General features: G+C 39.3%; 1 protein-coding gene across 1 annotated transcript in view; it reads left to right on the plus strand.

Annotated features, from left to right (window-relative positions):
• PTPRN2 (protein tyrosine phosphatase, receptor type, N polypeptide 2) overlaps positions 1 to 17289 on the plus strand; it is a 416744-nt gene that overhangs the window by 320237 nt on the left and 79218 nt on the right. Inside the window, exon 11 of the mRNA XM_009329894.1 lies at positions 11990 to 12184. Coding sequence (XP_009328169.1) covers positions 11990 to 12184 — 195 coding nt within the window. The remainder of the gene's footprint in view (positions 1 to 11989; positions 12185 to 17289) is intronic.

Here is a 17289-nt window from a genome sequence, read left to right on the forward strand (position 1 = left end):
TGTCTGGTAAGTCCGCTGGGGCATTCCTTCAGCTCTTCATCTTCCAGTTCAGGTTCTCAGCTTTCAGCATGCAGATCCAGTTTTCATCACGTGTATTCTTACAAAACAACTAAACCACGACTGAAGAAGCAGACTGTAGAAGAACACTCCTAGAAGTTAAATTCTTCAAAGAAGCAAAATTAATTTGGAGGGGGATGGGAGAGAATAGCTTTTGAATTGGAGAAAATCAAATTTAGTGTAGGTGGCTTATCGAAAGGAGAAAATGCATGAGGTTTTCTCTAAGCTTTGCTGACCAGTTTCTAGACTTTTTGCCAAAGACAAATGAGTGATGTTTTATTGATATTTGCTTGAGATGACTGCGTTCTGAACCAGCACAGATTTTGATCAGGGAAATAGTTTGTTAAATTTTTAATATTTCATACTGATAAAATCCTATTAATTTTTGGTGCAGTTTTTATTTTTCTGTTTTCCTGTCTAGCTAACATTGTTGCAGGCTTCTTGACGATTCCTGCTTTTTCCTTCTACATAGGAGTGCTGCTGCTTTGCAGAACTCTGTTCTGGCAGCATCTCAGAGATCTTAGGAGTGGCTGATCTTGCTCTCCAAAGTGGGAACAGCTCATCATTATCATGATGAAACTCACTTTTGGTATTGAGTTTACAGGCTTACCTTGGCTGATTAAAGCCACCCCCTTTCCTCTCATCAAATGTTACCTAACATGGAGATATATGCATTTCACGCAGGTGGGAAGGCTTTTCCTTGGTTGTGCTGTCAGACAACAGCAGAGGTATATGGTTTGAAGTGGGCTGTAGTAGATCCATAACTACCAACCCTACCCATTTTCTAGTACTGCTGGTCTGAACATCCCCCTAATCTTCAAAAATGTATCAGGCAGAATATTCACGTCGGAGAAATATTGATCTTTCCCACTATGAATAGAAGAAAGAGGGAAAGATGAAAAGGAAAAATTCAGTATGCTGCTGCTTTTCTGACAGTGTGGGGAAAAGAAACTTGGATTTTACCTTTTTCCAGCTTCTTAACTGGAGTTCATCCTGGCTTCCTGTGAAAGAAAAATGCCTCATGTGGAGTGAGATGGTGTGGTTTGCTGGAAGAGGTTTTGCTGTAGTGGATCACAGTGAAAGATGTCAGTGGCTGGCTATCCACGTAAGATCCGAGGAGAAATGTGATGGACCTGAATGTAGTTTTAGGAGCAAGAACAATCTACATATGTAAATTCATGTTATATAGTGAAATTATGTCATACAGCATCTCCCTCTGTACTCTGGGGAAATAATACGTACAGTAAAATGGGAATGTGAGCATGTAAATTCCATATACTGTCACCCGCAAGAGTGAAATAAAGAGCTGCAATTCCTAATTAACCTCACTGGAAAGCTCCTGGGTGTGAAGTTAAAACATACAGAAGGGTTGCCTAGCAAGCTGTTCCAAATTTCAGCTTCTTTTTGAAGGTCTGGGTCAACCCAATGGCTCTCCAGGCATTGCTGACTAATAATTTTGTTTGCTTGTTTGAGGGCTTTAGAAGTTAATTAAGTATAAATCAATGCTTGAGGCTTCTGTGAGTGCTGGTCACTCCATTGCCGAAGGAACGCTGCAGAAATAGAAGAAGTGAGGAAAAGGTGACAAGAATGATTAAGGGCATGGAAAACTCATATGAAGAGAGATTGAAAAGACAGATTATTTCTTCCAAAACAGTAACAAGTGGCAGCGTAGAAAAGGAAAAAAGTATGTAAAATGAGGAACTGAAGAAAGAGTGAAACTCTTATTCTGTCTTCTGTCTAGCACCAGGGCAAAGACATTCAGTTATATTAAACACATAAAATAAAAGACTAATAGAAGAAAAGCTATCTGCATAATACAACTGCAACATGCAACACTATTTCTGCAGGAAGTTGTTGATGCACAAGTTGTAAGCAGGAATCTCAAAAACCAAAGAAGCACGTGAGAAAAAATATTCTAGGTAATAAAATAGCTGATGATGTTTTAGAAGATGTCTGTAACTTCATGCCCCAGGTCTTAAAATAATCCAAAGTTCAGATGTGACCGTTTTAGGAATGTGCCTGCCTTGTATGTGTTCTCCTGCAGTGTTCCCGTGGCGCTCCTTGCAGACAAACCGGTGCCTGGTGGAGAGGTCTGGGGTGGCATTAACAGCCCCTGTGCTCGCGCGAGTTGGCAAAGGGAAACCCAGGAGCTTCAGCAATGGCCAAGGAAGTTATTTTCTTTGAAAGCAAACACACACATTAACTCCTTGCTGCTGCTGCAGGGTATTTATTGTAAGCAGTGCCATGGCAGGTCAAGGATGGCAGGGAGGTCTGCAGCTCTCCTCCAGGCGGGCAGTGCCTGTGATGCGGTTGAGAGCACAGTTGTACGGAGAGGCAGGGGAGAGCCCAAGAGGAACGTGCATTTTTGCTGTTGTTGCTGTTTTCTCCAAAATGTGAAGTCTCCCTGTATCTCTGACCATCAGTACTGAGTATAAAAACCCTCTCAGTTTTTCCAGTCTCTCCTGTAACTATAAAGTGAATGTCTAGAAATATTGACCAACATTTTTAATCCTTGAAGACTTTTGTGTGTGTGTCTGTTCTCAGAGACATGATGGAACTCATACATACTGTTTTTCTCCATAGTTTAGGAGATTTTCTCTGTATTACCAAGTTTTTGCTCATAATAACCTGCTCTGACTTACTGGCAGCTTTGTGCTTTATAGATCCTTTTCTTTTTACACTGTGTCCTCGTTCACAAAATTTGCATTTGTTCTTCCTAGCAGAGTTAAAAGAGTGATTTCATTTTTATTTTCAGTGGGGAATGGGCGGAAAGCAATGACTTTAGTTTTTAAATCAGGAGAGGGTAATGACTGGCAATTTCAACTGTCATGATAGATGACGTTATGAAAAAAAATTTGTCGCTGATGGCCATCCTTGATAAATACTTCCTTATCCCAGCATCACTTCTTACGTGTTTAGCCACCTTCTAGGAAGAAAAAGTATTTGAGGTTTTTAGAAGGTTTTAGGACTTCTTTTTGTGTTTCTCTGACTGTTTTTAGTACCTCTGTTACCATGAATACAGTTACACAGACTTAAGGAGAAGCAATAATAATCTTTGCAATGGAGTAAAATAACATTTTTAGACATAAACTTGTGGCTATATGTTTGTTTCTTTCCGAGGTAGAAGTGCATGCTAAGTCCTGCTGGTGAGCTGGGAATTCTTACTTCTAGCAGAAATGATCTCCCATTTTTAGTCCTGCAGGGCAATAAAATAGTGGACTACACAGCCTTAATGTATATCTTTCCTGAGAAACTACAGCTGGCTTGGGACTGCATTTTTTGCCTGCTTTGGGCCCCAGGCAACTATAAACGCTGGGAGTGGAAAAGGAAACATTTGTGGCAGTTATCTTTTAGAGCGCAGGCATCTGCTGGAAGCTGGTCGGGCTTTGGGTGGGTTAGACAAAGTCAAAATACATGATGAATTTGCACATGGTTCTGCATGGCCTTTCAGGTTAATTCAATCATTACTACGGTTTATTTGTAACCCATACTGTGCTGTATGGCTCTCGCTGTGCTAGTGGTGAATTTACTGTGCAAATTCATATTAAGAAGCAGCTGTGCCCTCATGAGCCTGTATTTGAGTTAGTTAAGATGAACAAAATATGGAAAAGGTGAAGTTTGTTTTACTCATTATCTTTCTCTGTCTAGTTACACCTTAAGAAATCTTTCCTCTCCCAGCTTCATACTTACCATATACTTGTAAAACGCTAGATGCAACCACAGCTGAAATGTGGGAAATGCAATTTAGAAACCAACATTGGTTGAAACAACCAAAAAAATATATTCCTTTTTTTTCTTTTTTTTTTTCCTTCTTTTTTTTTTTTTGTGGCAGGTAGGTCAATCTCATATCGTACTGCTTCCAGAATTACAGTTGTCTGAATTGCAAGACCAGTAATGCTCAGACACTGTCAGGGACACCCTGAGAAAAACCTAGGTGCTTTTACAGGAGTAGATCTCAGGCAACTTCAGGTCTAGGGTTTGCAGATCTTTCCTATTAGAAATAGTCCCTGGTTTCCTTGGAGGCATCCAGGTAGTCTCTTTAAATCCTGAGGGAAACCACCATGATGTCATTATGACCATGATGTCATTATGCAGGGAAAATACCAGTTCAAATCAGTTTAAAGAAACATGAACTTTCTTCGTATATCTTCTATCTGTAAACTCCAGCATACTGCAGCCATGTTAAGTCAGGCATCTGTTTCATAAAACTCTTCCTTCTTTTAGAAATCAAGGATATAACCTGTCGTATTCACTTACACAGTCCCAGTTAGAGTGGTCTCTTGTATCTTTGTATAGGAAAAAAATCCCCAGTAGAGTAACCTAGACATGGTCTTCAAATTTCACTGATCCTCTGGAAAGCAGTATTATCCCCAAAGATGCCTGTGCTTTCCTGGCATGGATAGCAGGGAAAACACACTACTGTTATTTCAGGGAAATATCATTAGACCTATGCCGTCACGTCTTCCTTGGCGACACGAGCCATGTGAAAGACCTCTCCCTCCTTCAGGAGCTTCTGGGCTATTTAGATGTCTACCTCATTGATGAGAGGTTACTGAAAGAATTAAAGTAGAACTATTTCCTTAAAGCTGTATTGCATAGTCAGTGTCTTCGGTTCTGTGCAAGACAGAAATTTTCATGTCTACGGGACTTCGGGAGATGTGTACAAGACTGTGATGGCTTTTTGTTTGTTTGATTTAGTAGGATAAGACTGTGCAAATGCTTGAATTTAAAGAGAGGGAATAAAACAAATAAATACAAATAAAGGAAGAGTAATTTTCCATGTAAGATAGCCATGTTTTCTTTGCCTTTCCCCTCCTGCATGGCCTCTACTTTCTTTGTGTACATGAAAAAAGGGGAATCGTAATTACATGAGTCACCACCAGGAAACATTCACAATGCTAAAATAATTGACATTTTTAATTTCACAGAGCATAATAAAAATTGGGGTTTTATTAGGAAAATGAGTCTCAAGCCTGTGTTTGACTGCAATGCTCTCAAAGAGAAACAGCAGCCCTGCCTTTTAGGTCATTTAAAAACCAAACAAAGCAAAACCCCTACACTGAGACTCAGAGTTATATCCAGATAGACAGAGGGTGGTGCAGTATGAGAGGGCAGATAGCAAACTGAACTGGACAGGCTAAGGCTGTACTGACAATCAAATAAATACAGTTTACGTTCTTTTTTTTTTTTTTTCTCCCAAGATCTATTGCATACAAGTCTAGATAAATATGAATTGTACAGAGTATGGATATGTAATGATACGTTTGGTGCTGTGTCTTTCAAAATATTACTCTCAAACATTGTTCCAGTATCTCCCTTTGTTCGTCTTCTGAAGGCACACTGATCTCAGCAGTTGCCTTTTCTGGCAAGGATAGAAAATATATGTACAAATAATCCACATATGTAAACAGCTCTTTTACTCCTGGACAAAAAGTATGTTAAAATGAAACTACAGCTTGCAAGTATGTTTCAATAACTCAAAAATAAATGGTAATAAAGCTGTAATTATCCCCAGAGCTATAAACACAGTAAATAAGTTAAAGTTAAATTTATAACACCTGCAAGCATATTAAGCATGCAAAGGCAAAACAAAGGCAGCCAAATGACTTTAGCTTCACCCTGTAGTAACACTAAGCAAATTTAGTTAGAGAATAATGATGTTTGTCGTCCTAGATTCATTTGTTTAAAAAAATGAGCTTACCTTATTTTTTCATCTTTTAAATCTCACTGTGTTATGACTGCATGCATAGGAGAACAGTTAAATCCATGCTGTACGTGCAGACCTCAGCTCATCCTGTGAATAATGCCTCCTTAATTTAAAGGAAAGTGAGGCTACTATTTAATGAAGTGTATTAAAGCTGAGAAGAAAAGCATTTTTAAAGATCTTATTCTTCCATACCTAGCATATAAAAGGTTACATACATTCTTAGTTTTCATTATATATTTTATTATAAAGTATAGCCTTGAATCCTTTAGAAATAATAGTTAGCATTTTTAATTTAAACTTTCTACAAAACAATTTTGTTTCACATGTAAAATGCATACACTGCTGTTGTGATCATGCCTGCTTAAGCAGATTTGTTTCTGATAGAATATTAGGCAGATCAGGTTGAAAGGGCTTGGTGTACACTCAGCTATCACTTTTAATAAACAGTAATTTCTTTGTCTAATGTCTCTGCATTTTCTTAATAATTTTACCATGGAAGGGTTTATTCTCTCTTATATTTTGTTAATTCTGAAAATAATTGTGCCACACTTGTTTCTGGACTAGCTCAGGTGATTTCCATTTGAATTTGTTAAGCTAAAGATTTTTAAAAGCGAGGAAACGTTAGGCCTATTCCCTGGACTTTATTTTTGGAATTGTGTAAATTTGGGGATCAGTTACAAAAATAGATTACTTTCATTAAGATATAGTAATGAAATTGTATTTCTTTTTCTAAATAAACTGGAAAGTTGGAATTTCCCTCAGGTCTGAGGCTCCTATTAAGCAGATCTGAGGTGAATGTGACTGGGGAAGAAGAGCAGTATTTCAGATATGAAGCTATTTTCATTTACTTTGGACTGAACAACTTCATTTATAATGCCCCTGGAACCAGCTGGATGAGAATGATTCACGTGCGGTGGTCAGTGGCTGGACTCGGACTACCTGAAGATATTGCACAGGGCATTCGCACTAAGTAGGTATATTTTAATAAACAGCAACATCCTCTCTGGAGGCAGCTTTGAGGTGGAGTGGCTCATCTTTAAGAGTAATGAGTGGAAAGCCGAGGTGCACATTGGCCATCTCTTAACCGGGATGCTCAGGTCGGGTCTCCTGCTTGTAACGTGCCACCCTGAGGTTTTCAAATTCTATTTTTGCAAATAAAACAAGGGAAAAGATTCAATATTGACCATTCAAGCCTCAGTTCCAGCTGGTTTTAGTTCCATGCTTGCCTATACTCTTAGCCCTTACTAGGGTGTATACATAGATTTCTCTCCAAAACCAAACGTTTTAGTAAACTCTGTGGTCTTAATGGATTTCCCGATACCTACTGTATTGGTTGAACTTGATGGAAGATAAAAATTTCTCCAAATTATTGTTTGCTGTCTTGCCCTTCTGTGACACCAGTGGCTGCTGTGCATCATGAAGCCAAGTGGCAGCAAATGCCGCTGCCGTCACTGGCTGGGGACATCCAGAAGGGGTGGCCTAACACTTCTGGTGGTAAGCAGGTTGCATCTCTAAACCAGAACTGGGCAGTAACTGTGGGGCTCATTTCTGAACAGACTTGATGCCTCCTTGGTTGAGAGGAGTTTCTTACTCATCTCTTCAAGTTCAGAGACCCATCTAACAAAACATAGTGGTAATGCTGGCTCTCCATCCATGTGGGTTGTTGTCCATTAGGCGCAAGAAGTCTCTTAAGGCCCTTTAAATGTGGATAAAATAAATTTATGCCGCAGTGTGGTTCATTCACAAGTAGACTGTATGGATTTGAAAATCCATTTGTTGTACCTGAGGAAATAATTGTTGCTTCGTGCTTCTCCCTGTCTTTCTGAGGACAACCAAGTATTAGGAACACTTTAAAACCTCATTGGAAGAGGTCCAGGGGTTTTCTGAGAACACTGTTTATGGTTTGTTTAAGGTTATCAATTATGTCTCAAATAAAAAGCTCTCTACAGATGATCATTGTGGTGTACTTTGAACTCATTTACAGAATATTTATCTTGGTTATGGCACTTTTTGTCACACAGCGATATTACTTTTCCATTATATACTGCATGTGACCACCACATAAGTTTGATAATAAATGTTGGGAAATAAAAAACAGAGTAAGTGCCTCAGTATGATAGCAATTCCCATGTGATGGGAAATAATGTCATAAACTTCAAATTACCTTTTAAATAAATGTTTACGTCCAACCCATCCATTAGATCGTAGCCCGAAGGGTCAGGAGGATCATTTCTTCATATTTCACTGTATGCATTATGATTGCTTTTTTAGGTGTAAATGATGTTTTTAAATGAAGAATGGCACTCGAACTATACACAAACAACGGCTAGACATTACTGAGTCGCAGTACGGCAGAAATAGCCTCAGCCACTCGACTAAATATAGAAGTGCAGCAGTAAATTGAATTCATTCTTAGAGAATATTTTTAATGGTGTACGTGCTGAAACGATACAGAAATACAGCTCGTGTCATTCTCACAGTTTGCAGCTTTGACATCTTAGTCAAGTTTAAATTCTAATTGTGGTTTGGTAGATGGCTGATTTGCTAAATGCTTATGAGAGTAAAGATTTTGGAGAGCGGAGAAGAGCATACCTGAGCGTGCAGAGTAGAGTACAGGTAACAAATATCATATTAATGAGGGTCTTAACCATCTAGGGCTTTGTGTGCTTGTGAAGTGATGCCACCTCTGTAAGTGCCCAGGGATGGTGTTTCCCTGAGAGCACCCGGTGTGAAACACCCCACACGTTGAGATCCCGCTATGCCCAATGCCTTTCATAGGAAGGGGACATTGCTGACCATCTCAAGGATGAAGCAAACCCAAATCCCACATTTAGACATTTCCCTGCTCTGAGCTGGACCTCCCTAGTCCATATGTCCTGGAGGAACCCATCTGGCTCCCCAAAACGCCCCATGCATCAAAGCTTTTATATGTGGTGGTGTTAACTCTGTTATCCCTGCAGCGCTAGGCTAAAAACCCAGCTGGGAGTTGAAATGGTTGGGCTAACAGAGACGTGGCTTTGAAAGAAGCAGAAGCTGTAGGTGTCCTGAGACTGCTGACGTGCACGTGGGGATGGGTCAGGTTCCTCAGCCTGGGCTGGGCTGGCTGGGAGTGGGGGAAGGAAGAGCTGTCAAGGGCCATTAGACCAATCTGGAAATAAATTCAAACAAAAAACTTCTGTTTACAGGCAGGGGAAAACCCATTGTCTTGGAGATTTAAAACACCAATCAAGAAATTCAGTGGTGTTTTTGCTACAACTATGATTTGACCTTCCTGTTTACATTAAACATTTTTTATAGCGGTGTGCAGTGACGTGGTTGCTTTGTTTAAGGTATTTGACAGTTACAACAGTTCTGGGACTAATTGTTTTGGTTCCATATATGTCAGGAAAGAAATATGTTAATATTTGAGATCAGGTTACTTTTTTTTTTTAAATCATTTATATTTGGTTTTCTGTTTCTCAACTTTACCTTCTTTCATGAGAACCTTGAACATGTTAAACTTAGTTTTAAAAGAACATTTCTTAGTAACATATTAAATACTTTGTGTCCAAAACATTCTTTTTAGTTGGAGGTTAATCTACTCCAGAACCAGTTGGCTATAATATTGCTTCTTTTGTCATTATCATTTGCGTAAAAATGGTATATTAATTTGTTAGAGTTCACTTGATCCCAATTCTTTTTTGTTAGCAGACGTCTATAATCCTTTCCACAGCAACCACTTGTAAAAGCAGAAGATTATGACTTGAGGCAGGATATGAGCAGCAGGAACAGATCAACTTAAAAACAAAGATCCTGTTTGAGTACAAATGCTATTGTTAGCACAGAGTTGGGGTGAGTCAAGTGGCAGGATGTCTATTAGAATATAATAAATTCGTATCTACGCCACATGGCATGCTAGCCAGAAGACACATCCTTTTAGCAGTTATGTGATAGACTACATATTTTTATACCTTTACTTATTATACTTTTGCCTAGTCCAGTAAACCATTCCCTCTGAGAATGGCTGATATCTAAACATCTGAACAGCTTTTTGGTTTTCTGTAGATTTATTTTTCTGTCTAAAAAGTTTCCGCACTGTTACACTTTTCCCAAAATCTGCTAAAAGCAGGGATTTGAAATTACACTACCTCAAGGTTGTTCTGAGGTTAGTAATAGCCATTTTGGACTATTACTATCTTTTCTTATGATGTGTGTGATCCTTCAGAGAAAAGAAGGAGATTGTTTTTTTCTTTGTCCCTGTATTTAAAGAAAGGAAATACAATAACATTATTCCCTTTATTAAAAATTCTTGTTTTTAATACTGATAGTTTAACTGACCTATCTAACACTAATATATGTGACTCAATTTCAAAATCTTTTTGAAGTTTAATTTTTTTTCCTAATATTTTTCCTGTTAAGGTCAGTAGGAAGTAACGAAGGTACCAAGTGACAGAAAACATTCTAGTCAAGTGTGGAAAAAAACTTACTTTTTGTAAAAATCTGAAAAATTCTTACATGGCATGGATGAAATTAATAAATATACAAAATGCAGTGATGGAGTCAGATAGAAGTTTCACTTGGGACAGTCCGTACAGTTATTCTAACAACTGACACCACATACAAGGAGTAATCTGTGCTTCCCAAACTTCTGTTGACTGTATTTTTTTAATAGACAACAAAATATATCCTGTTTATATATGATACGAATTTTGTCTCAGTGTATCTTAATTTGTACATGCATATATATATATATAATGTATTGCACACCATAAAATAGTAAAATTCCACATAAGCATCTCTAATGGCAAGTCAAACAGAAGCTTTGGTAGAAGAAAATGTTTGGAGGGGTCTCTAATCACTGCCATGTGGTGGCAAGAGGAGACTCAATATAATGGTTTTAGTGGGTTTGTTTGAATACTTGCTACTGCATGGATTAGGATCCCTCTTCAGTGTCCTAAAGTTTGCAAGGTTAAAAAAAAAAAACAAAACAACATAGTCTTAAAATTATCTTTCTAACTCCTGTCTGAAAAGGAGATTTTATTGCACTTGATATATGGAGGTTCTCAGATCATCCTACTGATGGCACTTGGGCTGCAACTATATTATCAATGAATAAGAAAACAGAAGCCATGGCATTTCAACAGTATGAATTCTTCAGACTGTATTATTTTGTTAGCCTGAGGCAGGAGACTGTGCTCTTAGTACTCGTCTGTGCAGAATGAGTAATATGAGACAAATGTGTAACCACACCGCGTGTGCAATATGTCCAGATACTATGGACTAGCTGGTCTTGCTGTGCGCCACAGGCAGCCAAGTATCTCTCATGGACAATAGACATATGTTAAAAAATGATAATTTTATTATACTGTCTGGGATTTCACCCCACACAGCTGATTCTAAAAGCGTTATAACAATGACGGTGTTAACTGTGGGTCTGTTTATCCCATTAGAGTCAGAATTTTGTACTGTAAGGAGTTGGTTTTACCAGCAGGATTTTCTGTTACCTAACCAGAATTCTGTATTTTTGCGTGAATTCTATGCAGGGCAGCAACTGAAAATACGTATTCCCAGTGCGATCTATTTCGGTGTTTTAACACGGCTTGCATTAGCGTGTGTGATAGCTTGAATTTTCTTTCTTCGCCAAAGCTGCTTAAACAATACAATGACAGATTTCTGCTTTTATTCTTCGTTAACGTCATTCTTCATCCTCTCTGCCCCACATCAGGGAGGAAGTGTTGTGAGTTTGCTATTTTAATGAAGAGAAATGAGGCATCTATCAACCAGGATTTATACTGGAGAGCACATCAATTCAGTTGCCTTGAGCTTGCTGAGTTTGCATATCCAGGGCCAAGCAGCGCTCTCAATTACTCCCGTGCAACCCCATTAACTTCAGGAGGTTGTGCAATTCAAAAGTGGCTTCGCAGAACGCGGGGCAATATTAGGGGGAAAAAAGGCTATCTGTTAGAGAAGTCGAGCTCCAAAATATTGTTTTTGGTTATCTAAAAGGAGATGTGCGTGCAGTCATAATTACACTTTTGAAAGGTTAGGGTAGTCATTGTATAGTAATTTCATTGAGTGTTTCTTTGTAGATGTGCCTAACAGAACAGACAGCCTCCAAAAAATCACTGCAGTGAGGGGGAAAACACTTCCAGCCCTGGAAACATATTGTAAATCATATGTCTTTAGTAGACTGTATCCTGTAATTACTGTTAACCGTAGGTTGTTTCTTCCTCTTTCTCTCTCTAGGAGCTATGCCGTCAGCGCATGGCAGTGAAAACATCTGATCGCCCGGAGCCCCTGCATGCTTCTCGAATAAATAGCGTTTCCTCACAATTTAGCGATGGGCCCATTCCCAGCCCCTCGGCCCGGAGCAGCACATCATCCTGGTGCGAGGAGCCAGTCCAGTCCAACATGGACATCTCCACCGGTCACATGATCTTGGTAAGGCATTTTTGTCTTCACGGCACGAGAAATTTTGTCAGAATTTAAGGTACCTGCTCAGCTTTTGGAAAGAGATAACTTTTAAAGAAAGGGAAGCTGTCTTTTCACAGGTAAAAAATATTCCTGAGCTTCGTTGGTAACCTTAGCTTTGTATAATTAAAACTAAAGGGATTTTTATTTCCATTTCTTTTTCATGATATTGGTTTTTTCCTCTCTGGAGAACATTCTTTTATCTTGGACATACAAATTGTTTGCATGCTTGCTTTAAAAAAGATAAGCCCTGTGTTGTTCTTTTGTCCTATTAATTTATGTTTACCTCAGCTTGAACAACTGAAGAAAACTGCTAAATTTCTGATCATCTTGCTGTTCTTTCTCATGTATCTTCAGTGTGCGGAGGTATCTGAGCTGAGAAGGCAACAGAATATTAGTGATATGGAGCAATTTGTTTTCCATTATCCTTAGAAAAGGGATCTGAATTTTGAGCCTTGCCTGAATTTTGTTGTCCTTGGCTGAATTTCTTCCAAGCTGGATCTATTCTATGTTTGAAATGATCCAAATATATTCTATTGATGGGAGTCTGCATTGGAAAACTTGGGTTACTTCCAAACACGACTTGGCGACCAGTATCAGTGTAGAAGATGGACATGTGAAGATCTGTGTGTATGTAAGAGTCAGAGTCCAGTGGTTGGGACTGGCTGCAGCTTGTTTCTGTCTCTCTCTGTTAGTGTCCTGCTGGGAGAGCTGTAGAGTAATTCCCCATTTTTTGTGCCTTATTTTCCTCCTTCTTTAAATATTTACTGTCTTTGTGGCATGCATTGAAATTAGCTGAGAAGAAGTTAGGTGAGGGTGAAGATGATGAGTCAGGTGTTATTTTGCTTTCTATATTTGATTTCTGCTACGTATTCGTATGGTTGATCTAAAGTAAGCACCCTTTCCAGTTGGTAGTGTTGTCGTGCTTTTGGAAACTTCCCTGTTGGTATATTTACGCATCGCTGAGAAGACTCACCAGTGAGGTCTCTCAGAAGAAAACTTCTCTCCACCATGGAGAGACTCTTTTGGGTCATAATTTTTCAACTTCTTTCTCTCTTTTTCTGGACTGATATTGGAAAGTACTATCTTCTCAGATATTTTTCAACTTCTTATAAGTCACCCCACGTAATGGAGAAAGGAATGAAGGCAGGCAAAACCCAAAGAGCTAATTTGACCTCAGCCAAGTTACTGACCTCCTTCAGCCTTCATCAGGTCAGCTATAAAACTGAGCAAAAGCAGGGCAGAATTGTAAACCAGATGCTTCATCAGAGTTTGTCATCCTGAGTAAATGCTTCTTCCCCTGCCCCTGCCTATTCCCCCCAAAAAAGGAGTTAATTAAGTATTATGTTAAAATCTTGCATACAAGTGCAGTTTGGAAGGGTTGCTCCCATGACAGAAAATCATTTGTTACAGTTTTTACTGTCCCACTTTCGCCTAACCAGAATTAAAATTCGTGTGATTTCCTTTCATAGTTGACTAAAATGCTTTGGGGAAAAAAGAAGGTCTCCAAATGCCCAACCTCAAAATAAGTACAAATTCCTGTCGTAAGGTTCTAAGGCAATATATTTGTATGGAAATAAGAGCAAAATTTCCTATGTAGATGGAAATATGCATTTAACATTTCCAAACAGTTTTAACTACTTTAAATTGAGCAAAATTGTTTTCAGTTGTATTATTGGGAAAAATAAAAAAATCACAAAATCAAGCTTAAAGGAGAGAAAGTTGCATATGGGAACCACTTATTCTGGCTCTGGGAATTTCTGCAAAATTGCAAGACAGAATTGTCTTCATATGGCGATAAATAAACTTTAAAAAATAGTCAGATTGGTCAAGATCACTGTTAACGGTGTTCAGTGTCCATAATTCAGTCAATCCTGTTTAACCCTGGATGAACTCATGCATATGTTAGCTATCTAACAGCATATGTTATATCTTAGATGGTGAGGGTTCAAAGAAGGGTAAAAGAAATGCTGTAGTGTCTTGAGAGTACCAACCACACAGAGAGAGTAAAAATAGTTGATTTGTTTAGTCTAAACTGAACAAACAAAAATCAGGGATTCAGGGGAGTCTGCTTATGTGCTTTGAAATACAGGATGGGGAAAAATTGTTCTTAATGGACGCAGATGATACAATTAGGAAGAAAATATGGGTTCGAATCGAAAGGACGCATTTAGCTTGGATATCAGGGCAAGCCTAATAGGAGGGTCAGGCAGGCAGTGGTATGTTTACTTAAGGGAAGTAGTTAAGCCGTAAATTCAAGATTTGCTGCAGGCGAAGCTAGGTTAGGTTTACATGGGAAGATCAGCATCGCTCAGCTACAGCACTGAAGCAGATGATTGGACTTGATCAGAAATGCTCGTGTTTTGTGTCACTGTGGGTCACGCTGAAACCAGAGAGCTGACCCAATTTATGTTTTGCTCAAAAATAAATGCACATACCTGTAATACCTTATTTGCCTGAATTTCTCTCCCTCTGGAGATGCTGTGGCTTGTTGGACTTCAGCAATAGAAGAGGCTTGCCAGAGTTGAGCTTTCCCTCCCCTTGCCCTGCAGCTACAAGTGGAGGAGAGCGAGGGGCTACTTCGCAATTTTTATACCATTCGATACAAGAAGTTTTCCATTTCTCCCCCTTTCCTGCTACCACAATCCTCTTATCTTTTAAATTTTGTAGATATTTTCTGTGAAAAAAATCTCAGTGCCTAAAAAAGCAATGAGAAATATTAGCAAGGGGCCTAGTAACAATCACAAATGCCATCTGCTTTGCAGGGTAAATGCACTTACCGGTCTGTAAATGTGTTTTCCAGCTCCACAGTGTGCAGCAAAGTAGCAGTTAGCTGAGCTAGGGCTCCTCAGTCTTTATTGTTCGTAGGTGCCAGGACCTCCCCAGAGAAAATAAAACAGTGGATTACTGTGTAAAGTGGCAGCAGGAAATATTTTATTTTGATTTATAAACAGAATAAATCTTCAATGAAAGTAGCTTAGAAGAAATGTGTCTGTGACTGCTGAATGACTCCATGTAATCTTGCTCAGAGGTACGTTGGTCAGAAACATTTCTGTAAAGCTGTTTAATTTGCTGGAAAATGCTAGCACGTCATACCTGAAGTGATATCCAAGCCACCTCAGCTTTGGGTTTATTGTAGCTTGTAGTTGGCCACAGGTACTGTTTTCTTGGAGGACGTGCTACTTGTGGTTAGCCCATCATTTATAGTACTCAAGGTCTGGAGAAACCAGGAATCTTCCAAGGCCATGTGGCTGCGGGGCAGTCTCCTCACTTAGACTGAAACCAGTCTTTCAAAGAGAAAAATCATTGTGGCATTTCTGCCACTTTCTGCAGAGCAAAGACAGTGTCTCTGCACTGCTGACAGTAGCATGAGGTAGTTCGTACTGTTGGCAGGGAGGACTCCGGAGGCCCAGAAGGACAGCGATAACAACATTCAGAGCTTTTTTTCCTTTTTCACGTTCTTTTTCCTCACGTTTATAGCAGGAGGATGGCCCATATGGCACTTTCTGATTCTGTCTTTCTAAAAGATCCAAGCACTTTGGAAAGTGTAATTAGAGGAGCATGTTTTATGCAGTTGTGTTTGTGGCGCTGACTGGCTGGTTTCAGCATGAGCAACAACAAAGAAGTGCCCTCATTTCAGTCACCGTTGGTTTTGCAAGAAAACAAGTGTTTTTTGGAAGGTCACAGCAAGGAAAAGACAGGAACTCAGAAGCAGATTTCCATCCATCCACTTTATTCACATATGTACATCTATATTTCAAGTGCCAAGAGAAGTCCTAATAAAGTGCAACACTTCCCTTTTCAGTCCAGCAAGAAAACCAGGAGGGGTTTGGAGGTGTCCAGGAGAGATTTAGTCTCCCTGACTTGGACTCCTACCTTATACCTGCATTTTAGGCACTTAATGAAGTGGTGTTATTGACTTGAGTCCGTAAGTTCCCCTTCTAGCTGGTGAAGTGAGTGGATGGCTATGAAGGTCTCCAGAGAGTTAGGCAGAGAGTGGACTTCTCTTGGGAGGCCTCCTGTTGTGCCTGCACCATCCCATTGATGTCTGCAGCTTAGATGAAAGAGTCTTTTTTGTTTGTGCTGAAGCACAAGTTCAGCACGTAAGTTACATAGATTGGATCCCACATCTGCTTCGTATGTTACCGTGCTTGTTTGGTTAAAATAATTATAATCTTTTATGAGTTTTTAAATGAAGAACAGTACTGCAAGAAGGGGGTGTATGCTTTTGATGATAACATTTTGAAGTTGTTACCTGAATACCATATAGGAGAGGGAATTTGCAGAAGCAGAAGTGCTTTTCCATGTTTTGGGGTTTTTTCCTTGTAAAGACAGACGTGCAAAATTTGGAGCATTATACATAAATCAGAATTTCAGGAAGTGTGAATTTACAAAAGGTCCTCTTCAGTACTTGTTTAAGCTGCAAGTCTGAGGAGTCTTCTCCCTGAGGGTATGAAACTGCTATATGTATTGGAAATAATAATAGTCTGTGATAGTTTGTGCGTACTGTACTTTTCAGAAGGAGAAGATTGTTTCATAACTGGGCTGAACGAGGCAGTGGGAGCAAATGAACTAGAGACTGAAATCTAGGGCCTCACATCTAGGACATGTAAGTCCACCTGATCCCCTTGTCTTTGGCAATATGCCTGCAAAACCAAAAGGACTTTCCCCATAGAGAAGTGAAGGATGGCCTTATATGAGAACTTTATGTCAAAAGAAAGTTCTGGGATAGGCTGTGTCCCAGAAGGTGACACAACCTGAACTGGGGGACATGGGATGGAGACCTGCTGCGGGGAAACCAGTCAAACCCAAGACGTTGAATTTTGCATCCACTTCAGTTTTGATGCTCGGTCAATGGCAGGATTGTTGTGGGACTGAGAAGGGTAACAAGGAAGGAATAGTTTCCAAGGTTGAACCTGGGGTTTTTTGATAACATTGGTATCCTGTAGTCTCTGCATAGTAACTTTCCGATGGTTTGTAAGCAATTTTCCCTCACTCTTATTTTTTAAAATAAACTCTGTTTGAAATGAATTCTATGGAGTAGCTGCTATAGATTTTCTTTTAATTGAATATGG

This window comes from Pygoscelis adeliae, unplaced genomic scaffold, assembly GCF_000699105.1.
Source record: "Pygoscelis adeliae isolate BGI_AS28 unplaced genomic scaffold, ASM69910v1 Scaffold238, whole genome shotgun sequence".
In the NCBI taxonomy this organism is placed as follows: Eukaryota; Metazoa; Chordata; class Aves; order Sphenisciformes; family Spheniscidae; genus Pygoscelis; species Pygoscelis adeliae.